We start from the raw sequence: 21942 nt of genomic DNA on the forward strand, positions 1-21942 counted from the left end.
TCCAGAAAGATTCACGCTGCAAACCGAATAGTTTCTTACCTGTCGGTGTACTTTTGCAGCTTGAAGATCTTTCTGGATTCACTAGCGAACCCACCCGCCTCCGCCAAAAAGATGAGCCTGGAAAAGAAGGTGGAAATGCATAGAAAAAGAAAGCAAGTTGAAGCCTACAAGATACGTGAAAAGAATTACGTAAAAAAAAAAAAAAAGGGATTAACAAACATAGCCATGGATTCACTACAAACACGGAAAAGAAAAGAGACAGAAAAAAGAATCCGAAGATGGCGCCCAAGGGTGGTAGCTTCCGCCGGAAGCATGCCAACGTCACCAAAGGTACACAAAATGGTGGGACGTCGACGCCCACCTAGGCTACGAAAAAAAAAAAGAGAGAAAAAAGACTACGATTCCGGACCCAACCACCAGATTGCTGAATATGCACAACATAGTGAATCCAGAAAGATCTTCAAGCTGCAAAACTACACCGACAGGTAAGAAACTATTCGTTATGATCATAAATTTTGTTTGTGAGAGAGTAGGGGAGATTTTGTGTTTGAAACGCATCATATGAATACGGGACCAGTCAAGTATAAGTTTTTTGCTGTTTGTTTCTGTCTCCCACTTTGTTACATTACTTAAATGATGCTTACCCGGTGAGGGGAGTAGTAATTTATAGATCCATGAGCCCATGTGGCCCACGTTAATCAATTGGGATAGTTTGGAGGGGAGCAAGGGGGTGAGGGGGTAGAATTAGGTTTAGATATCTGTACTTTAAGTTTCAGGAAGTCGCAGAAGTCTAATTCAGTTAAGTCTTTCTCCTTCTTTAGGGTAGAGAAAGGAACAGGTGAAGTGTTATTGTAAAGTTCCTTTACAAAATTGATACCTTTACGGGACCACTCTTTACAGAATATTGTTTCTTTCTTTATTTTTATCGTGGGATTGTGCGGCACACCTGTGCGTTAAAAGCACCTATTTTTATTTTGGAAAGTGCATCCAGTTGTGTTAAGGATTTTTTAGTGTTTAAAAGTATATATCTAGAGTGCTCCAATTTAGAGGTCTGCATTGTCATAATTGCCGGGAAGGGGATTCTCTTGATAAGATTTAATTCTACATCTAACCATTGGGGTCTGTAATTAAGTTTATCCATAAACCAAGTTGCCTCTTGATTGCAAAGGTATGCTATTTGGTCATTCATGGAATTTGCCAAGCCTACCCCTCCAATATTTTTGCGAGTCTGAGCTTAGATAAAATCCTCGCTTTTATATCTTTGTTTACTTATCATTCAAGGGTCTATTGTAGAACACATTCTAATGTTATTTCCCTCTCACATTTATATGTTTAGAGTATTTACTGATAAGGGTAAAAACATAAAGATTGGACAGTAAATACTAGTCATTGCTGTTAATTTCACAATGTTGCCATTAAAGGATGTGATTGAAACCCAGAGTTCTTATTTTCCTCAAGCATGATTTGAATAACTTTGTATTATGTGGCAGGCCAAAGTTAAAAGCAATATGGAATACATATAGTTACAAATAATTAACAAATATATACCAATAATATGACTGCATTGAAAAACAAAAGTTACCAGCTTTACTGAAATATTTACAAGTGCTTCTTGTATTATTTTTGTAAACCGAGATAAAGCCTCTGTTACATTAAAACAAAAAAAAAATCCAGTAAATTCTATATTTAGGTAACCTCATTAAGTTGCAGGAGTCTAAAGCAGAAATCTCAACCTTTCTTGTCAGATGAATCTTGTTTTTTAAACCTGGTTCTTGTTATTTTGCTTTTCCCGTTATAGACACGACTACAAGTTCAAGAATGCAATGCATTAGCTACTCATAGCTGAAATGGTAAAATGCGAGGTCACTGTTTAAAGTCTAAGTGATAATTTCTTGTACATATGTTGAGCATGGAAGACTTTTCCTTAATTGTTTTCTCAAACTAAGTTTGTCTTTTCATACTGGTAGCTCCTATAGCAGGAAGGTACAGCAGCATTGGTTATTTTAGTTTCCAAAATAAAATCCTTTCCTCGTGTATAACAAGGGAGTCATTAATACCATGGAAGTATCTAACGGGCTGCGAGGAAGGGGACCAAGCACATGATTTTATTGGGCAGGTAATGATAGTGGCAGGCGGCCATAAGAGAGTAAATGCTAAAAGGGGAGTCATGATATTGTGAGAGGTCCAAATGAAGTATTTCTAGGTACAATTTCTGACACAATTAGGGTTAGTTACCCCCAAAGGGCCCTTGAACATGCATCAGTGGGAATATCCTGCTACCTGTGCATTAACATTATCCGCTTGGGCCAAAGACAACATTTTCACTAAGTTGTCAGTCAGAGTGTCACAAGTGAGATTGAAAATGTCATACATAAGCTGCTGCAAACAATGAAATGTCACTCATAAACTGACTTAAGCTTGTTAGCCCTGTTTTACATAGTTAAGTGTAGGCATGGTGCCCCCTGCATATGTAATAAACCAAGGGGAGGAGTTCTGTACGGACATGATATATATTTTGATCCAAGGCTATGCCTTGAAAAGGTGACAGCATCTCTTACACTGAATATGAACCCCTCAACAAGTAATTTGATTTTTTTGCCAAGGCTATTAGAATTTTGCAGTATGGAAGGACCAAATTATGTTACAGCATATTACCAATCCCTGCTTTGGACATTACATATGGTGGCCGCCAGAGTTGGGACCAACTCTGACTCCGGTGTCGGAGCTGAAAAACCTGGGAGTCTGGCTGGATGCTGGTCTTACCTTCGTAGGACACGCAAAAAAACAGCTGCCTGTTGTTTTGGCCTGCTGAGAGGCTTACGACCTGTCCTCAAATACTTTGACGCCCCAACCAGGCAGCTGGTAATCCAGGCCACTGTCATCTCTCGCCTGGATTACGCTAGCTCTCTCCTGGTTGGGGCCAATCAGGCTGAGCTTACCCGCTTGCAACGGGTACAAAATGCTGCGGCCAGAGCGATTGTCGGCCTGCCCAGATTTTGCTCGGTGTCAAGTGTCCTTCGCCCCTTGCACTGGCTTCCAGTGAGGAAGCGTATCCTCTTCAAGGTCCTTTGTTTGACCTTTAAGATTTTGAGAGGTATAGGCCCTGAAATTATGTCCAGCTTTCTTTCTTTCTATGTCCCTACGCGCACCCTCCGTTCCCAAGGCCAGGCCTTTGCTGTGGTTCCTAGATACAGGCTTTGCCGTGTGGGGGGACGTTTCTTAAGCGTCACAGCTGCAACAACTTGGAACTCTCTTCCGGTTGAAATTCGCCTGCTGGAGGACCTCACGGCTTTCCGGAAAGCCATAAAAACCTTTCTGTTTTAGTTAGCCCCCTCAAGTTTTCTGTTTAGTTCCTGTTATGTTATGTTCTACCTTGTCAATGCGGCAGGACGCTCCTTAGCTGGAGTAGCTGTGCGCACAACAAATAACAATAACATAACATAACATAACATAACATGCATCTGCATTATGTTCTCTATGGATTTTATTATATGCAATGTTTAAAATACCACTAGCCAGACTATCATTGGTGTCGCTAGAAGTGAACATCAGGATGTGGGGGATCACACATTTAATCAGATAAGCTGGTGCTACACCTGGGCACTCAGAATAAGGCTTTAAGTTGAAAGGGGAGCTGTCAGTCTCATAGAACGGGAGTTCTGTGAATTTATGATAGATTAATTTGCTCTGCCAAACTAGAAATATCTTGCTTAATCTACCCCACTAGTCTGAATTTGCATCTGCACATCCCTTACAAACCTACTCCCCTATTTAGGGGTCAATGAGGGGAACATTCACTCAGCCCCTAAAGTTACATTTTGTTAATATAAATAATATTATTATTATACAAAGTATGAACACAGCTCGGTTTTTAGTGTTCATGTATTAGAGCATGCTCATCCCACAAGGATAACTTTTCTTTATCTTTGACACTAAACCTATCATGGAAACTATTGGTGAAGTGATGTGTGAATGCAGCCGGCAAAGGTGAAATTCTTCTACAGGGCTGTTGGTGAATGCGAGGGATTGGCACCGTAGGAGTCCCCCATCACCATTCCTTGCAGAGGTGCCCGCTAAGGTTTTGTTACCCCACTGGCTGTTACCTTTTATCTCTCTCTGCTTTTATAAATGAAACAAGAAGGAAATGCATGATTTGAGCCTCCATTGTTGTCTTAAAATTACACTGGAATCTTGGTATTTGATCCTCTGAATGCACTATTTTCGCAATTGCCCTCCTTTTTTAGGTTTTGCCTGCAAGTGCGCACGTAGTGCGCATGCGCTAAAAAACCTTTTGAGTTCTATGTCGGATCGATGACCCGCCTCTGTCTCTCATTGGCTAGCTCCATAAATGGAGGCTAGCCATTGGGAGACAGAGGCTGTCAATCACGCTTTCTTGCGAAAACGCGATTCGGGGGCGTTTCTCGTTCTTTTTTAAGCCCCGCCCCTTTGTCCTGGGCCGCGCTGTCATTGGCTGCCGGCCCGGGACACCCCCGTGACGTCATTCCCCGGGCGCGCTGTGATTGGCTGGCCGGCCCGGGACCTGACTTGTTTTGCTCATGATCAGTAGCTTGCGGACAAAGCCATGTTTTGAAGGTTCCCATTTGAAACGTTATCGTTTCTGTTTCATTTGTTAAGGTGTTCCCCATTAGTAGCTTCCTTACAGTAACTATTTTGCTTGCTCACACGGGTCTCGTCTTTCGGTGTCTTCTCTCTCCAACTGCCTGCAGTCTCCGGCTTTACATGGTAGTCCTTCTTCTTTGTCTACGGGTGTCTTTCTTCTCTGGCTATAGTCTCCCGCTCACACGCTTTTGACAGTCTCTGTTTTGTTTCCATAATGGCGTGGCCTACTGTACGGCAGTCGTTAGGTACCTTTGTGTTTTCCTGCAGCCGCCGCTGCCTAGAGAACCGAAAGTGAGGAGGTGAGTGAGCGGGAACTGTGAGTGTTCTGAACGCTGTCCTACGGGGCGCAGGGACATAGAGAAAACGTATATTCGTCCTGTGCGATACTCTAGCCCCCCTACTGAGCTGTCATGGTATCCTCCATCCTTACCTGCGTGTCTCCTCTTTCTCAGTCGCTTCTGGTCTCTGTCTGCCGTGGTGGTCGGCAGGACTGACCTTCAGACTCCGAACCCCCCGCATCCCTGTAGCTTGTAGCTCATTTACATAGATTTGTACCCACAGTGCACTGGTGCAGGGGCACCACTTGGCGGACCAAAGCACCAAGTTCCCGATTTCTACTCTCCTGCTGCCAATCCCTCAAATCTCACTCCATTGATGTCAATTGTTGTGTGCGTCATACAGAACATTACATGTTAAATTTTGTAATCGCTTGCATGTACCAATAAATATGTTATACACTTTGTAATGATATGCCTCCTGGACACTAACTGCTGTCACTTCTTCATGCACACGATACTCACCTTTCACTGACTGTGCACTTGAGAATTGCGAGTCCTGTCATTGACCTTGCTCATATTGCATTTTTTTGTTTGGGGATCACTTTCATTGAGTTTGTGAAGACCAACAAAAGAGAACAATTCCAGCTATTTGTACAATCATCAGTGCAAAGCAAAGACAAGAGAGTATTACACCAGCATACACGAACTGACAGAAGGAGAAGATAGCACCGCACCCATCCCCGCCCTTGATCTTTTATTTTTAATGCTTTTCGTAGTATCTAGTTTTAATTGAACCGTTATAAAACTGACACCATATAATATATATAAAAAGTAAACGATACATTGATTTATATCAATAATTGTTTCCTAGAATGTAACCTTTCGATGCTTCTCTCTCCCCCCCCCCCCCCCCCCCCCCCCCCAATTACAGAATAATGGAATTATCCTATGAGTGGTCTCATTGCTTACTATATATCAACTTGGACATCCTGGAATGTACTTTGCGTTCTCATGCTCGTCTAGATTTACTTCCCAATATTTTTGCTCAGTTGAACTATTGTCAATTCAATAAATCTTTATTCAGATATAAAATATCAATAAAAGCACAATTAAAATAACAGCATTTAAAACAATAAGTAAACAGGGACTTGTAATATATAGCATAGTCGGCAATAAAGATACACATGTTATGAAAGACATTAGATATGTAAAACAACCACTTCTTCAAATCTTAAGGCTAGATTATTCCTAACAAGTAGCAGCATAATATGATAAAGTACAATTTGGCAGACAACAATTAACAGGTAAAATCTATATGGGGGCAATCAAATAGCAGCATGGTATATCCGGGTGCAATCATATGTGGACGAACAGCAGCATAGTGTATTAAAGTGCAGTCAAATATAAACTATAATTAGGGCTCCCGGTTTTATGGTATTTATTTTTTTTACATTTCCGTCTGTATTTATCCATATTTATTTTTGGGTCATTTTTTCTGTATTTATCCATATTTATTTGTGTTGCAAGCAAAAAAGCCGCTGCAGCTAGTATTTTTCCACATTTATTTAATTAGACAATGCACACTTCAACTCGGTTGTTATAGATTTAGATATATATATATATCTATATATATATATATATATAGATATATATATATATATATATATATATGTGTCAAACTAAATAAACAGAATACTTAAACTTGAAAACTTTGCCATTGTAGGATAAGAACATGTATATTTCAAGAGACTTTGAGGACATTGGGGCTCTTTCTGGTTGTTTTTTGCCTTTGTGCCATTTGGCCTCCGGACATTAGTACAAATTATTCAGAGTACAGACTGAGGGAGTCCCTAAATCCTAGTTATCCATATGGTCTGTACAGTTTAACCCCGGTTAGGACTTCTGATCTCCAACTTTATCAACTGTTAACACCTTCACTTCATAGCAAAAGTAGTCCAGGGAACAGCGTGCAAGTGTACTCTAATTCCTCCCATTTATTCATGTTTATCATGTTCATCTTGAATGGATACCTTTTGCTTGGGGAGGGTTTTTTTCTCAAAGAAAATGTTTTTGTTTGACATCGTTGTGCATTTTTTCCTGTTTTGTATAGCGTGCACCAAAGGCATTGAAGTGCTTGACATGAGCGCCAGTCTGATTACACAAAATCCCTCTAATTTCTACATGCACTGGTAAATCAAGTTATTTGCCCAGGATCACAGGATGGTGAGCAGACGCCGAGATTTGGGCCTGGTTATACACTTCAAGATAAATAAAAGCGCTGCCCATGAAGGCCCAGTCTAAGAGGCTCAACCAAATGAGAGAGCCCTACTTGCCTACGATTTTTCCGGGCAAGGAATGGGGGCAAATATATTTTTCTCTGCTCCATATTATATAAATATTTATATAAAAAGAACAAAATGGTTTTAACTACCTGGAAAATGCGTGTAAGCATTACATTGCATTTTATTTTAAAAGAGTGACATATATATTCAAATGACCAGCCTGGTCTTCGAATAACCCATTAAAACAAATAGAACAGAATGATTTTCACTCCGGGGGCACTGAGTGCTAAATGAAGGGCTGGGCGAACACATGGTGGTATTTCAGGTTTGGAAGGGGAAAGCATATTTTCCCACTTCGTATCATGTAAACACAGCTATTTTAGAACTAATCAATGTTAATTATATTTTTATCATGCTGCCGCCGTTAGTACAAGGAGGTGTCCCCCTTGCACAAGCTGCTAGCGTGGTACATATCCATCCAGTCAATTTCTGAACCAGTGCAAAGTTTTGTTTACAGGACACCCCTTCGTTTCCAAGGCCTTTCTGAAGATTGGCGCTCTGAAGTTTTCTGTCTCTGTGTGGGTTCGCTTTCAGGCTGGGTTTGCCCACGCTGTGATTTGAGTGTGTCCTGGGGTCCCCTCCCTACTCACCCATGGTGCTCCCTCCTTTTCCTTTCAAGCGATCTACACAGGCACCGAGTCCAGAGAAAGAGACAGCTGATTACATCATTACAGCCTTAACAGCCGAGAGTGTTCAATTAAAAAAAGCTGATAAGCGCTCCTGGACTGCTGTTGTCAGGGCGGTAGAGGCTCCCTGGAAACAAATCGCTCAGCAGGGGAATGCTTAGGGTGATTTAGATGGAAGAATAGTGTGCAAGAGAATCAGGAAACGGTTTCAAATTTCTTTCTGCAGCCCATGTGAACCTCAGACAGGGATAGACACATTTGCCGGTTTGTCAGTATTTTTCCGTGTCTATTTATAAATACAGACAAAGGAAAAAATGTTTTCCGTCTGTATTTATGTGTATTAATCCGTTTAAACGGAAAACCGGGAGCCCTAACTATAATATAAAAAATCATAATATACAAGGCAACATTTTCTACGAAGCACCGCACAAAATATAGGCTGGAGATTCACAACAAATAGCAGCAAGATGTTATTAAGTGGGATCAAATGGGTTTATAAGGTACTCATAGAAGTGTGTAAGTATATGGGAGATTGCTGAGCTATAGTGTATTTACCAACAATCGGGCTGAGATTTATACATTGTTCAACCGTTCCCAATTTACTTCTAAATCCTAACTGGCACTTGTTTAAAATGTGTTCCTCCTCAGCCCATAATCTAATTTTATTTAACAGGATCATCTCAAGTATCTTAAGTTTATCAATCGGGGAGATCAGTGTGTAGCAGCTAGGGTTGGATCAGTCCACTTTTTTAAAAATCGGAACAATAATGCTGGTAGACCATGTGCTAGGTAAAAAAGTATTTGTAAGATTATTAAAAACATTGAGTAAAACAGGCACCCAAAAGTTCAGTTTATGCTTGATGAGGTCGATGGGAAGCCCTTCGGGGCTGGGGGCCGAGGGCCTTGTTGACTAAACTTTGGTTAATTGCATCCTCGACTTCTGATACCGATATCTGAATCTATGAAACAACGTGGGAATCAAAGGGATCCTCACTCTGAGTGGGGTCTGTATAGATTGTAGTAAAGTGGGATTCCCAAGCTTCACTGCTTATGTTATAGCTTAAAGGAGTAAGTGTAAGGCTCATTGATCTCATGTCTTTAACTGCCGCCCAAAAAAACATTTCCATTGGTGGCACTGGTGGCACAAGCAAGCTTATGCCAGCGTTCTTTTAAAATCTCATCTTTACGCTGCCTCACCACTTGTTTACAATGTTGTCTTAGGGATCTAACGAGGGTTGCATCTCTAGGTACCGCTACGAGTGCCGCACAGAGCTCTTTAGGTTTTGACTGGCGATGCGCACGTAGTGCGCATGCGCCAAAAAACCTTATGTTTTGTGTGTGCAGTCGGGTATCCGCCCCAGTCTCCCATTGGCTAGCTCCATAAATGGAGGCTAGCCATTGGGAGACGGCTCTGTCCGTCAATCCCGGACTAGATTCGGGGGCGTTCCCGAGAATTTTTGGCTTTTGGCTACGTCAGCCGAAAGCCTCTTCTCGTCAACGCTTCCGAATCTGGTCCGGGATTGAGGGCACCCGCCTTCCTGCTCCTGTGCGATGGCGCTTTAATTACTCACTCCTGCCTTCGCCTCACAGGCTCGCTTTTTTCAGTAAAATGCTTTGGTGCATTAGCAAGATGGATCTGTCTGGAAATCACCGGCGTTGGAGGGACAGATCAGCGACATTACATCAGGCACTAACAAGACAACAATTGTCCAGAGACTGAATGGCGCTGTCAGCACCTCATAAGTTAATCACTTTAGCTGGATTCACAAATCTCTGCTAAAGGAATCACGCATGGGGCGATCTTGTTCGCTGATACTCATATTGTCACAAGCACCGTTTTCAGTTTTAACAAAAGAGCGCGCCTTTACTCTGTGGGCAAACACGAGGAATTGTTCCTTTCAGCCCATTTGCTTTCATCGCCCCCAGGCTATTGGGATTCTGTGGTGGTTTCAGCGTGTCGGCGCTTTTGTCAAAATTTTTCTGCTAAGTTGCTTTGTGCCGCAATTTCTTCGTATAATGATCTTGTTGAGTGAAAGAAATGGCTCCGAAATGATAGGTAATCTCGCGCTTAATTTTCTTTTCTACCCGAGTCCTGCGGGTGACTTGGCTTGCAGGGTTGCGGCGCGGCGCCTCGCCTCTCGAGTTCAGCGGGGGCAATGGATGGCTTCTCCTTCTCGTCGGGGACTTTCTGCGTCCTGGTTTCCCACAATTTCAACTGTATGGCGAAATGCTGACGACAGAGTAAATTGTAGTGGGCTGCCTGTGTTAATCGTCGGGGTAATTACATGCTATTAACAAAAACAATTCGCACACGCGGTGTGCATTTTAGTTGTTGTTGGAAAATATAATTTTCTGACGTTGATAAAAACATGGTTCCTTCATTTCTCGTAAACAATAATAAATTAGTTGATATAAAGTGTTTCTGCAGTTTCACAGATGGTAATATTGCTAATGGTCGGAAAGTGGGTTATTCATTTGGTACAGGAGGGACCCTTACCTAAATAGTGCTCTGTGAAAAGCTGCTCACCACTTCTGTGGCACAAGCAGCAGGCAGCTCTCAGAGAGATGTGTTTGAAGTTGCTCGGGGTTAATGATTTCAATAGTGTTAAAGTGCAGTTCGATTGTGATATTTACAGTTTTGTTAAGTAGTCATTAAATGTCACTTATAATTAAAGTACAATTCTGAAAATGTCACACAAAGCAATCTGAAACCTTGGCAGCTATGTGGGTGGAAGGATGAGTGGGTGGAAGGATGAGTGGGTGGAAGGATGAGTGGGTGGAAGGATGAGTGGGTGGATGGATGAGTAGGTGGAAGGATGAGTGGGTGGATGGATGAGTAGGTGGAAGGATGAGCGGATGGATGCGTGGGTGGAAGGATGAGCGGATGGATGAGTGAGAGGATGGATGAGCGGGTGGAAGGATGAGCAGATTGATGAGTGGGCGGATGGATGTGTGAGCGGATGGATGAGTAGGTGGAAGGATGAGTGGATGGATGAGTAGGTGGAAGGATGAGCTGATGGATGAGGTGGTGGAAGGATGAGCAGATGGATGAGTAGGTGGAAGGATGAGCGGATGGATGAGTGGGCGGATGGATGAGTGGGCGGATGGATGAGTGGGCGGATGGATGAGTGGGCGGATGGATGAGTGAGCGGATGGATGAGTAGGTGGAAGGATGAGCGGATGGATGAGTGGGTGGATGGATGGATGAGTAGGTGGAAGGATGAGTGGATGGATGAGTAGGTGGAAGGATGAGTGGGCGGATGGAAAGATGAGCAGATGGATGAGTGAGAGGATGGATGAGCGGGTGGAAGGATGAGCAGATTGATGAGTGGGCGGATGGATGTGTGAGCGGATGGATGAATAGGTGGAAGGATGAGTGGATGGATGAGTAGGTGGGCAGCTGGAGGGAGGGACGAGGGAGCGGATGTATGATGAGGTCGGCGGGCGCCTGCTTTGATAGATGAGTGGGTACCGGAATGGACAAGTGGGCAGCTGGGTGGGTGAATGAAGAGATTGGCAAGCGCATGCGTAGATAGATGAGCGGGTGGATCAGTGGCTGGGTGTTCAGATGGGTTAGATGAGTGGTTGAATTTGCTATTGTAAATGACAATGCCATTTATGTTAAAAAAAACCATAAATAAAAATAATGTCAAGAGCAATGCCAATAGCTCTAACTTTAACAAAGGCAAAACCATTGCATTGTAAATGCTTGTTTGTTCTGTTTTACAAATATCTTATCAATGAAATGTCATGTATTTCAGGAGAAATAGTCTATTTCCCTACTGCATATGAGGGCATTATATTTAATTTCACCATAATACATTTCCTGCAGACTCGCAAAATGGAATGCATTATTGGCTTTACAACGTGGTATCCTGCATGGGCATCAACTCCTCCCAAGCATATAGTCTTCAATAATGAGATGTCATGCTTTGTGGGACCCGGGTTTGATAGTGACTGGATTGGTTTTAATAATGTTCAACATTAAAATATGATATTGTAACCCTGAGATGGTGGCGAATATACAGGTTTCATTTATATATAGAAGTATACTTGTAGTCTCTCTCGGCTCTGCCAGTTCTGTTATTTATAGATCTATAGGCGGTCATGTCAGAAAAAAGATTACCTACTCTGTATATTTGCCGAGTGCAGTGCCTCTATACCCGTAATCAGAGAGCTCAAGTTACCCTTGCCATGCAGGCACAACTCATCCAATCCATCGTTTTTGTTGTTGTTTCGTTTTGGGATATTGTAGTCCTGTATTTCCCATTAGAATGCCAGGACGACAAGTTCCAGAACGTGTGGAACAGCTACTCACACATGAACCTGCTAATTTGAGCGATCTGTCTTAATTACTTTTTCACTTTGCCCTGTCTTCCTCTTATCTCATGCAGCTCTTTGTTACTAATAGGCCTTTTGCTGTTGTATGTCTTTGTATCTCACAACATTCAACAGCAAGTATTAGTAGCTGCTGTAATCCGTACCGAATATACAGCAGCCTGTTTAATATTGACTTTTAGCCGTTACAACAAAGAATTAATTTTCCTACAATAACAGCTATTTTGGCTTTGCCAAGGCTTGATTCCTATATCACCGTATACAGTGAAGGATGCAAGGCTCTGTAACAGCAGACTGGCTTCAGTTCAGGTTATACAATCTCCATTGTATGTGATGGTTTATATTCTAGTGTAATATTTATTTTCTTTAGGACATTTGATAGGTAGCTCAAGGTCACTGTGGAGTTACTTTTAAAATATCCATATCCCACATATTTACAAGTTAAAGCACACTCAGATATGTTGATTTGCCCAGAATCCCATCATTTTTCGTTTCCTACCAAAACCAGCATTTGTTTCAGGTTCCAAGATCAGCTACTTAAACACTGGACCGCGTCTCCTGGGCGGCTTTCACCCCTTTACAGCAGAGCATTTCAGGCTAGAATTATGTCAAAATTAAAGTCATTCATGATTTTGAAATATTTCATTTTTTTGTAATATTAATCAATCTATTTGTAGAGATGCGAATTTGCCGAGTGTGGAATGATGCTTGTAAGGATACTAAGCAACTTTTCTACTTACAGTGACAAATACACTACATTGTCGTGCCATGAGCTGGGACTGCCTTCCATGCCATTTAAAAAAAAAACTTTGTTAGTATTCAAGTATCCCATATATTACAGGCAGGATTCTGCATCAAAAGAAAGAGCATGGACATGAATGCTGTCCTGTTTTCATTATGTGAAACCGAATAGTTCGTCCTCAAGTAGAACTCAGTAGCAGCAGTAGTGGATGGGCCTGTGTTCTGGATGGCCCTATCATTTACGGGAGGGCGCTCTGAAATAAACATGCAGTGTACCCTACCATAACATACCAGACTGTGATCGGGGCTAAGGCAATTTAAGAGGACTGGCTGGAAGTAAGAGGGTGACACACTGGAGGTAGTGGTAATAAAGAGGGTAGGGCCACCTGGTGCCACATTTGATGATGCTTCTGTGTTGTGGGTGCTCAGCATGGGGCCTGTTGAGGGGCTCATTTAGGTCACAATGCCCATGAAGACACTCATGCCTGCCATAGCACAGCACATGCGTACATTGGGGAGGGGTCTCTATAAATCACTGCAAGAGACCTGCGATTGTGTGTCTCTATGAATCACTACAAGAGATCTGCGATTGTGTATGGTGGACATGGAGTTTGCTGGGGATATTCTTTGGTGTTGTTATTTTCTATTCAGGCTGCCTCTCTTTGCTCTTGTCTTCGGCGGTTTAGGGTGTCTTTAAAAACCTTCTATACCTATACTTAAGTAATGCTTCAGTAATCACAGCCCCTTTACCCCCCTTTCAAAAAGTGCTGTATAAAACCCAGATACAACTGTAAATGTAAATGTAGTATACTTGTAAAGCGCACAGCTGCCCCAGCAATGGGGCGTTCCGGCGCTGTATAACGCTGTGGAACGCTTCCTGGCTCTCCCTGTGAGATGCCCCACCTGGGCACCCCCAAGGTGAAGCCAGGCATCCCAGTGTTGTTGGGGCCGTTGTGGAGATTAAGCAAGCTATTGCCCAGAGTTGCAGCATGGGACCCATGATTAGAGTAGGCACCGAGGCGAGAGAATTATCGAGTCCACGGACATTGAGCCCAAGACCCTGCCGCCTCAGGAATTGAACCCTGGTCCCGGGCCTGATCTCTGCTTCAGGGTCTGCCGCTTCTAACCAGTGAGCCACACTTCACAACCTCTAGTGCATGCCTGCCATACCTATCGCCCTGCTGCTTTTCTTGTGTTTGGGTTATTCCTCTGGCATGGCATGAGCTTGTATGCAAGAAGGTGGCATACTAGGTTGATTTTTGGAGCAATTCTAAGGGTATCTACGGTTTTGCCCTGGTTAGCTACCAACTGGCTCCATGTCTTGAAATCGGTGATTCATCTTTGAATTTTGTTGCAGTTTAATAAAAAATACGTTGCCCATTTATTGGCAATTAATGGTAAACACAATTTTAGATTCCTCTTTTGTATATTTCCTCACACCACTTACACGAGCCTGCATCAATGTGCTTTCTCCTTTAGTCCAGTTTCAGTTTGTGTTTGCATGGTTAATTAAAACCATTACTAATCTATTTAATAAAATAATTATTCACAAAGCAGCTATCATAACCTGGTCCTCTTTAAAAGGAGGTCCAAAGTAAAAAGAAGCATTTGTCCTGTAACAAAAAGTTCTAGATTAACCAATGTTCTTTTGTAACAGATGTATCCACGCAGCATCACCTTAGTTGGAAAGAATATGTACCTATGTCTTACATCCAGGTCACAAGGACCACCTTGAGCCAGCCCCACTGTTTGGCTTAGAGCACTTTGGTTAATTTGAATCCTAGTTTAATTATCCCATATTAAATATGGGGCTACAAGTCTAAACATGGAGAATGGCGTTGGCTAGACTGTGGCTGACCGAGACACTTGTGACATGGAGCCAGTTGGAAGTTATGCTCTGATGGACAGTATTCAAGAGCAGGAGCCCATGTAGATCTTTAGACCACTTCCTGTTATGCAGAATTATCCAGGCGTACATGTCTTCAACATGCTCAGCAAGAATAGCTTGACGTTTTTACATCTTTCTGTGGATTAAGTGTTTGGTTTACTCATGACCATGGCAGAAATTGGGAATACTTTCTGGAGGCTGCTATACTTTCTGGAGGCTGCTGATGGGACTGGTGGTTCTGACTTGGATACTATAATGGGAAGTTGGCCTCTCCAGCTCAACAGGAAGTGTGCTACCAACTGGAAACTCATTTTTCAGACATTGTTTGTTTTAGAAATAGAACAGGTTGAACGGGTAGTAAAGACAAACACGTTTGACTTTTCTGTTTCAAGTTTCTATGTCGATTTGCAAAAATATTTCCATCATCGTGGTCATTACACCACACACTGGTTCCGTCCATCTGTTAATTAATGATGTATTCTTCTTATGCATGCATACATTTCTGACAAATTATTTTCCAGCAAGGATTTATTGAAGTACCTTTCTGGGTTAATAGTCGAGGTAATGGTGGGGGTCCAAGGATAATAAATAGGTTAAATTAATAAGCACAGAGAACAACGTGATTCAAAATTGTAGAGAAATATGTAGATTATTGCTGGTGGAAGGCCGACTTTGATGATTCCAGAGTTCACCTCCACGGTTCTCTGTAATAAACAGAGTACATAAAATGTTTTCGCTCTGTCTGTTGATTCGAATTTGCAATCATATTCTTATTTCTCATTTGTTTCAGCCATTCGCTGTGGCCTCCAGTTTCTTGGAAACATTGCATCAGGAAATGGGGATTCCCAAAATAGCATTTGGAAGTGTGCTTTTCCAGATCTTTTCTTGTAAGTGTTGACATGCACCTTTTCTAACATGTCGTTTATATTGACTTTTTACATATGGTATTTTCAGCGCTGCTAGCACTACAATCCTTTGTGGCATGTGGGCTGTTTAATGTGGAGTCAGTGGTTCTTGTCCAATAGGGTGTGACTTGATAGTTTTTACTGCCTTGGCGCTTTATGTAATGAAATGACCCTACGTGGCCCTAAAACACCAGGCATGGCAATGTACTTCACCGGTTTGACTTGTATTTATTCAGTTTTAAGCATTGGTATCAGAACTGCTACACGTAAAATATTCTCAACATAGTAGTGGTATGTGGGGCGAGGTGATATTTCTCTATGTGGTTATCAGGGAGTTTGTTGCCCAGCATGGTGATGGAAAATGAAACTCTGTTCATCTTGTATGGGTTTAAACTGTACTCCAAGTGGCCTGAGCTTTGAGATTCCATGCAATCAGACAATATTTTCTGTGCAGCGAATAAGATTGAGTGAGCGATGGTCGCAGATGAAGTGAGGTAACGTGGAAAATGTATGTTGTACAGAATATCCACGTTCCTTAAAAAAAACAAGAAATCTAATTTATTCGCAGTGTGATGGATAAAGAAAATACAAAATGATGGGTGTAATGGTTGTCCTAGCACTTTCACACGATGAAGTAGCCCTAAACAGTTGTTGAATACACTTCGTGTCCAAATTGTATGATATACCGGCTATCTTATCACATTCTCAAATCCTATTAGATGATTTCATAGGAAGACACTCAATTTCTACAAAATGGAACTGTGGGGATGTAGATGTCTCCTGGGTGTCTCTGGAGAGTGTTTTTCCCCCTGATCTGTTTTAGACTGCTAGGAAAGTCACAGCATGTGTTTCAAGGGTTCAGGTTCTAACTTTGTAAAAGAAAAAACACAACATATTAAGTCTAACGTGTTTACTGAAAAATAGCCAGCAAACAATCAGAAATAATACAAGGCAATTGTAATTTCAATACAGCAGAGCTTCACCCCAAATTAGTTGGAGTATATAATGCTAATATCCATATGATTTATACATATTTTATACATACTCCCCAATGCAAGTGAATAGGAGCACAACCTGGTTATAAATCAAGAACTTAAAGATGACTGCTACTGAGCAGGTGCCCGAATCGTCTCGTGGGAAGGAATGTGAGACATTCTTGACAATATATAACAAGTAACACTAACAGGAGCTGATTCCGCTACTTTCCCGAAACATTGTTTCATCGTGCCAACCTCAAAGTGAGACTACATTTTACTAACAAAGTTCAGTAAATGTGCAGTTGTACAACATGATGTTATATGGCTGCAGCACATTTAGAATGTATATAAATGCACAGGAATACTAAAATTTCAGTGGACTTTAGCTGCTTAACCTCAGCGTCAATTCCACGGGGGTTTAGCGGAGTGGGCGCGGCCGCATCGGCCAACGGAGGTAGTGTTCGCAGCGGCCGTTGGCCAATGAACGCAGCAAAGAGTTTAAGTTGGTATATGACAACATAGCAAGCCACATAAGAGCACGGATGGGTTGTATGACTAAACAACTACTGCCTGAACCACTACTGCCTAAACCACGAAAGTTTAACAACGATCTATACTTAACCACTACTTATCTTATAACGACTTCTTTAACAACGAAATTCCTTTGAATATCCAATTTCTAATTTCATTGACTCTTTTCTATAAAATCCTCATGTTTATTTTGTGTCTCTCATCTTGCTCAATACTATCATTTTTAAATGAAATGCTATGATTATCGTTTTTGTCTCTTAACAAGTAACGAGCACAAAGACAATCTGTGCACCTCTGCAGAAGCGCAAACATTGTAAGTAATATTGATATTATATACACTTGTATAATAACCCATTTTTTAAAAAACAGCAAAAAATAATTTTTAAGAAGTAAAAAAACATTTATTCTATTGAATGACCTACCTTAGAATGTCAGTGTGATCCAGCGAGGCTTTTCCAAAGTTTAACAACCGAGCAGAATTAAAACAGACACTTTTTATGAGATCTTCCAGGGTGCATACAAAACGAAAAGGCTGACATTATCATTACACGATGCCAATGTTAACATTCTTTTGCAAACCTATTGCGGCAACAAATGCTGTTCTTTGATTGGGCGGAGAAGAGTGACATATCACTGCAACAAACCCCAATCAAAATGAGTATGAGGGGAAGGTAGGTGGAGAGTCTAAGACGGCGAGAAGTGACGTGCAAGTCCGGTGTTCTGAAAGCCGTTGTTCCGTCGTTCGTTGTTCCGTCGTTCGTGGTTCCATCCTTTGATGTTCCTTCGTTCGTGGTTCAGCCCGCTTCGTTGTTAACTCTTCATTGTTGAGGTAAGTCGGTAATCAAGGAACGTGGTTAAGGATGTTTCCCCACTGATGTTTTCACCGTTCACATATATGTTTCAAAGCACATATCGGGGCTAAATCCACTTTCTCCGCATCAGTGAACGAAACAGTAATGAATGTTCCTTGAGGACCTCCCATGTTAAGGTTAGAGACTTCCGAGCAGGGAATGGAGAGGGTTACAGATACAAATATGGCATCAACCATTACAGTTCTTCTAAAGCTCCGCAAAAAACCCAAACTATAAAGTTCCTAACACCTCAATGCACACCTTAATAATGACGTGAAAATCTTTACCAGGATTTTGGTCACTAGATTACAGCAGGTTTGGCAGACACTGGTTTTTCTGCTCCAGTCAGAGATAGTGCTCAAACAACAAACATGTGACAATACACGTTTGGCAGTAAACCTCATTCAGTTGGTGAAGATCCAAAATATGACAATGGTCCTCTCACTTGACACGGAGAAGGCCTTTGATGGGGAACACTGATGCTTCGTCTCTGAAGTTCTGGTCAGAGCATCTCTAGGTCTGACCATGACACTCAATTTCTTAACCAATTTTAGACAGCAAGGACCCGCATCAGGATTATTGACAAAGTATCACAGTGAATCCCTCTTAATAAGGGCACAAAGGCAGAGGTGCCCCTTGTCCCCTCTTGTCTTTGCCCTCATAATAGTACTATTAATAGAAAATGGAAACGATAACCAGTTAATCAAGGGCTTCATGACTACATTTGAGACATGTAATCTTTGGGGATTACATCTAATGTTACCTAACAGATCCATTTACCTCAGGACCAACACTGGTCGCGGAGGAAGGATTTCTTCTCAAATGTCTGGATTAAAGGTTAATGTCTGTAAATCATTGGTGATGGGCTTTGCTGACCTGACTCGCATCACACTCCCCTAGCTAATAAGGGATGGCTTCCAGTTCATTGAAGGCCTGCTACCATATCTTGGTGTCCAGATACCCAACAAATGCTCAGCTCTATACCTGAGCGATGTTTCACTAATATTGGACATGCTCTTTAAGAACCTATACATATGGGGCAAGCTGGATTCGTCCTGGTTTTGCCATGTCAACAGTTTCATGAGGAATTTTCTCTCCATCTTCTGTTTGTGGAACAGACTCTCCCCCTAAAGGTTCCCAAAAATATACTCAAAGATATTCAATCTTGTCTTCTCCAGCTTGTGTGGGAAAGCAGTAAGTTCAGGGTCACTAGGTCAGAAGCTGTTTGAATCCTTAGAAAGCGATGTACCTGAGGAGAAACTTGACACTGCTATTGGCGACATTAGATCAGGCAAAGCTATGTGCCCTAATGGCCTTCCAATAGAACTTTTCAAGCTGGTGTCCTCCAAGATAACACCTGCTCTTCATGCTATATATTCAGAGAGTTACCATGCTGATTCTCTACCCCAGGATTTAATGTTGGCTTCCATTGCGGTCATACATAAACCGAGTAAACAGGCGACAAGCTGTGAGTTGTACCGACCCATCTCATTGTTAAATGCTGAGGTGAACATATTGGCTATGGCATTGGCCAATCGGCTAATAGCTGTTATATGCAAGCTTGTTCACCCTGATAAGTCAAGCTTTATGCCTGGTCGCAATACTGCCCTCAACCTACGGAGACTCCATGGGGTGATGGGGAGAATTACTACTATTTTAGAAGATGCAGCACTGCTATCACTCGATGCAAAAATGGCATTTGACACCATTGAGTGGCCCTATTTATTTGCCCTTCTCGAACGTCTTGGGTTTGGTATTCACTTTATGCAGTGGGTTAAACTACTGTATACGGGTTCTACAGCGCAGGTGGTAGTTAATCAGCACACCTCTCGCAGCATCCTTCTAGAAAGGGAGACAAGGCAGGGCTGCCCCTATCACCCCTCATATTTGCTTTGCTACTGGAGCCATTAGCAACCCGATGATTAGAGGACTGAAGTGGACAGACCAGCACGAGGATAGAATTTCCTTCTATGCTGACGGTGTCCTGTTACACGTGACGGCTCCTCCTGCCTCGATCCATAGAATATTGCACATCCAATTTTTAGCGTCCACACCGGCTACACCATCAATTGGACGAAATCTGTCTTGTTCATGCCACAGGGTCCAGTGCCGCGGATGCCCAAAGGCACCAGTTTCACTGTTGCCAGTGAGGGATTTTGCTATCTTAGCATCTATATCACTCTGCAACCGTCCTGCTTTTATGATGCTAATCTTCAGACTCCATTGGTCAGGCTTCCGAAAGATGTACATCACTGGCGGACATTGCCTCTTACTTTGCTCGGCAGAGAGGCGCTGTTTTTTAAAATGCTGGTGCTCCCTCAGTTTCTATACATCCTGCAGAACACACCCCACAGAGTCCCCAACGCCTACTTTACCAGCTTGGAGTTTGAGGTTTGATCCGTCTTATGGGAAGGAAAAAGTCCACGTATAGCAACCCACAAATTGATCAGAGGGTGGTACGGTGGGGGGATTGCGTTACCCGATCTGAAGCAATATTACTGGGCATCCCAGATGGCGGTGGTCAACCAGTGGGTCTTCATCCTACTGTCTGAACCGGCATATCACACAGATAGATGGGTGATGGCTAAGGGCAATACCGGCGTGCACTTTATACTAACCCCAAAAGACAACATCTCACCGGCCCCACAGCACACACAGTTCCAATTTGGCAGAGTGCGACAAAGAAATAGGGCTGGCATAAGAAACTAACACTGCTTACCCTCCCGTGGGACTCTGAACAGCTTGGTATATTGAGTAGGTGCCCGGGTTTTGACAAGTGGGATTTAATTGGCATCTCCACAGTAGGGGACCTTTGGAAACGGAATGCAGTGATCTCATTTGCTGACCTTCAAAAAGAATATCAGTTGTCTGAATCCGAGACATTTTGCTATCTCCAAATCAGACATTCACTCACCACTGTTGCTGACAGCGGTGAGGCCCTACTTGAGGCCTCCCCGCTGGAAGACAGGCTTCTGACAGACCCCCTAACAAAAGAAGTGATCTCACTTACCTATTGCAAACTAATAAACCACAAGCCCGACCCATTGGTGCGTCTCCGACAGTTGTGAGAAACTGACCTGGGATACCTTGATGATGACGATTGGCAGGAAGCCCTTACCTCCCCTAGGTAGGTTGCCACCCCCATGCGACTACGTCTCATCCAACTTAAAATTCTGCATAGGATCTACCTCTCAGCACACATTCAAGTCAGGATGGGCAGCCAGTCGGATCCTAGCTGCCTTAGAGGGTGTGCAGACGAGGTTACCTTCTTCCATTTGGGAGTGCCCAAAACTTCAGCCTTATGGGGGAAAATTGTTTCTATTTTGTCGCAGGTGAGTAGGAAAAGTATTGTTCACTCCCCGCGGTTGTGTCTATTGAATGTGTGGAAGGCCACGGACCTCACTCAAACAGAGCATACATTCGTGTCCCTGGGTTTTGTCCTTGCTAAAAGAAACATAGCTCAGGGATGGGGGACCGGAGATCTATCTTTATACTCAAAGTGGGCTAAAGACTTGGGCAATTCCATGATTGCGGAGAAGGATGTTTTCAAACATAGAGGTTGTCCATCGAAATGGGATCACAAGTGGGCGAAGTGGAATAGGTTCCTGGGTGACATATGTATCTCTCCTTCGGTTGAACTGTGGAAAAATTATCTGGATATTGACCTTCTGTGATGCGGTTCCTTCCCTGACCCCGGTCGGATCTCCTATTCTCGGACGCTCACCCTTCTTGATAACCGGCAGTGAAGCATCCCTGGACACTACCATGACAACCAGCACCCCTCCCATCTCTGTCTTTCAGGAACCAATCCGGAGTAACCTATTTCCTGAACCACACCCCCATTA

General features: G+C 42.6%; 1 protein-coding gene across 1 annotated transcript in view; it reads left to right on the forward strand.

Moving 5' to 3' along the window:
- ATXN10 (ataxin 10) overlaps window positions 1–21942 on the forward strand; it is a 1037424-nt gene that overhangs the window by 346393 nt on the left and 669089 nt on the right. Inside the window, exon 4 of the mRNA XM_086952750.1 lies at window positions 15624–15720. Coding sequence (XP_086808876.1) covers window positions 15624–15720 — 97 coding nt within the window. The remainder of the gene's footprint in view (window positions 1–15623; window positions 15721–21942) is intronic.

Source organism: Lissotriton vulgaris, chromosome 1_2 (genome assembly GCF_964263255.1).
Source record: "Lissotriton vulgaris chromosome 1_2, aLisVul1.2, whole genome shotgun sequence".
NCBI lineage: Eukaryota > Metazoa > Chordata > Amphibia > Caudata > Salamandridae > Lissotriton > Lissotriton vulgaris.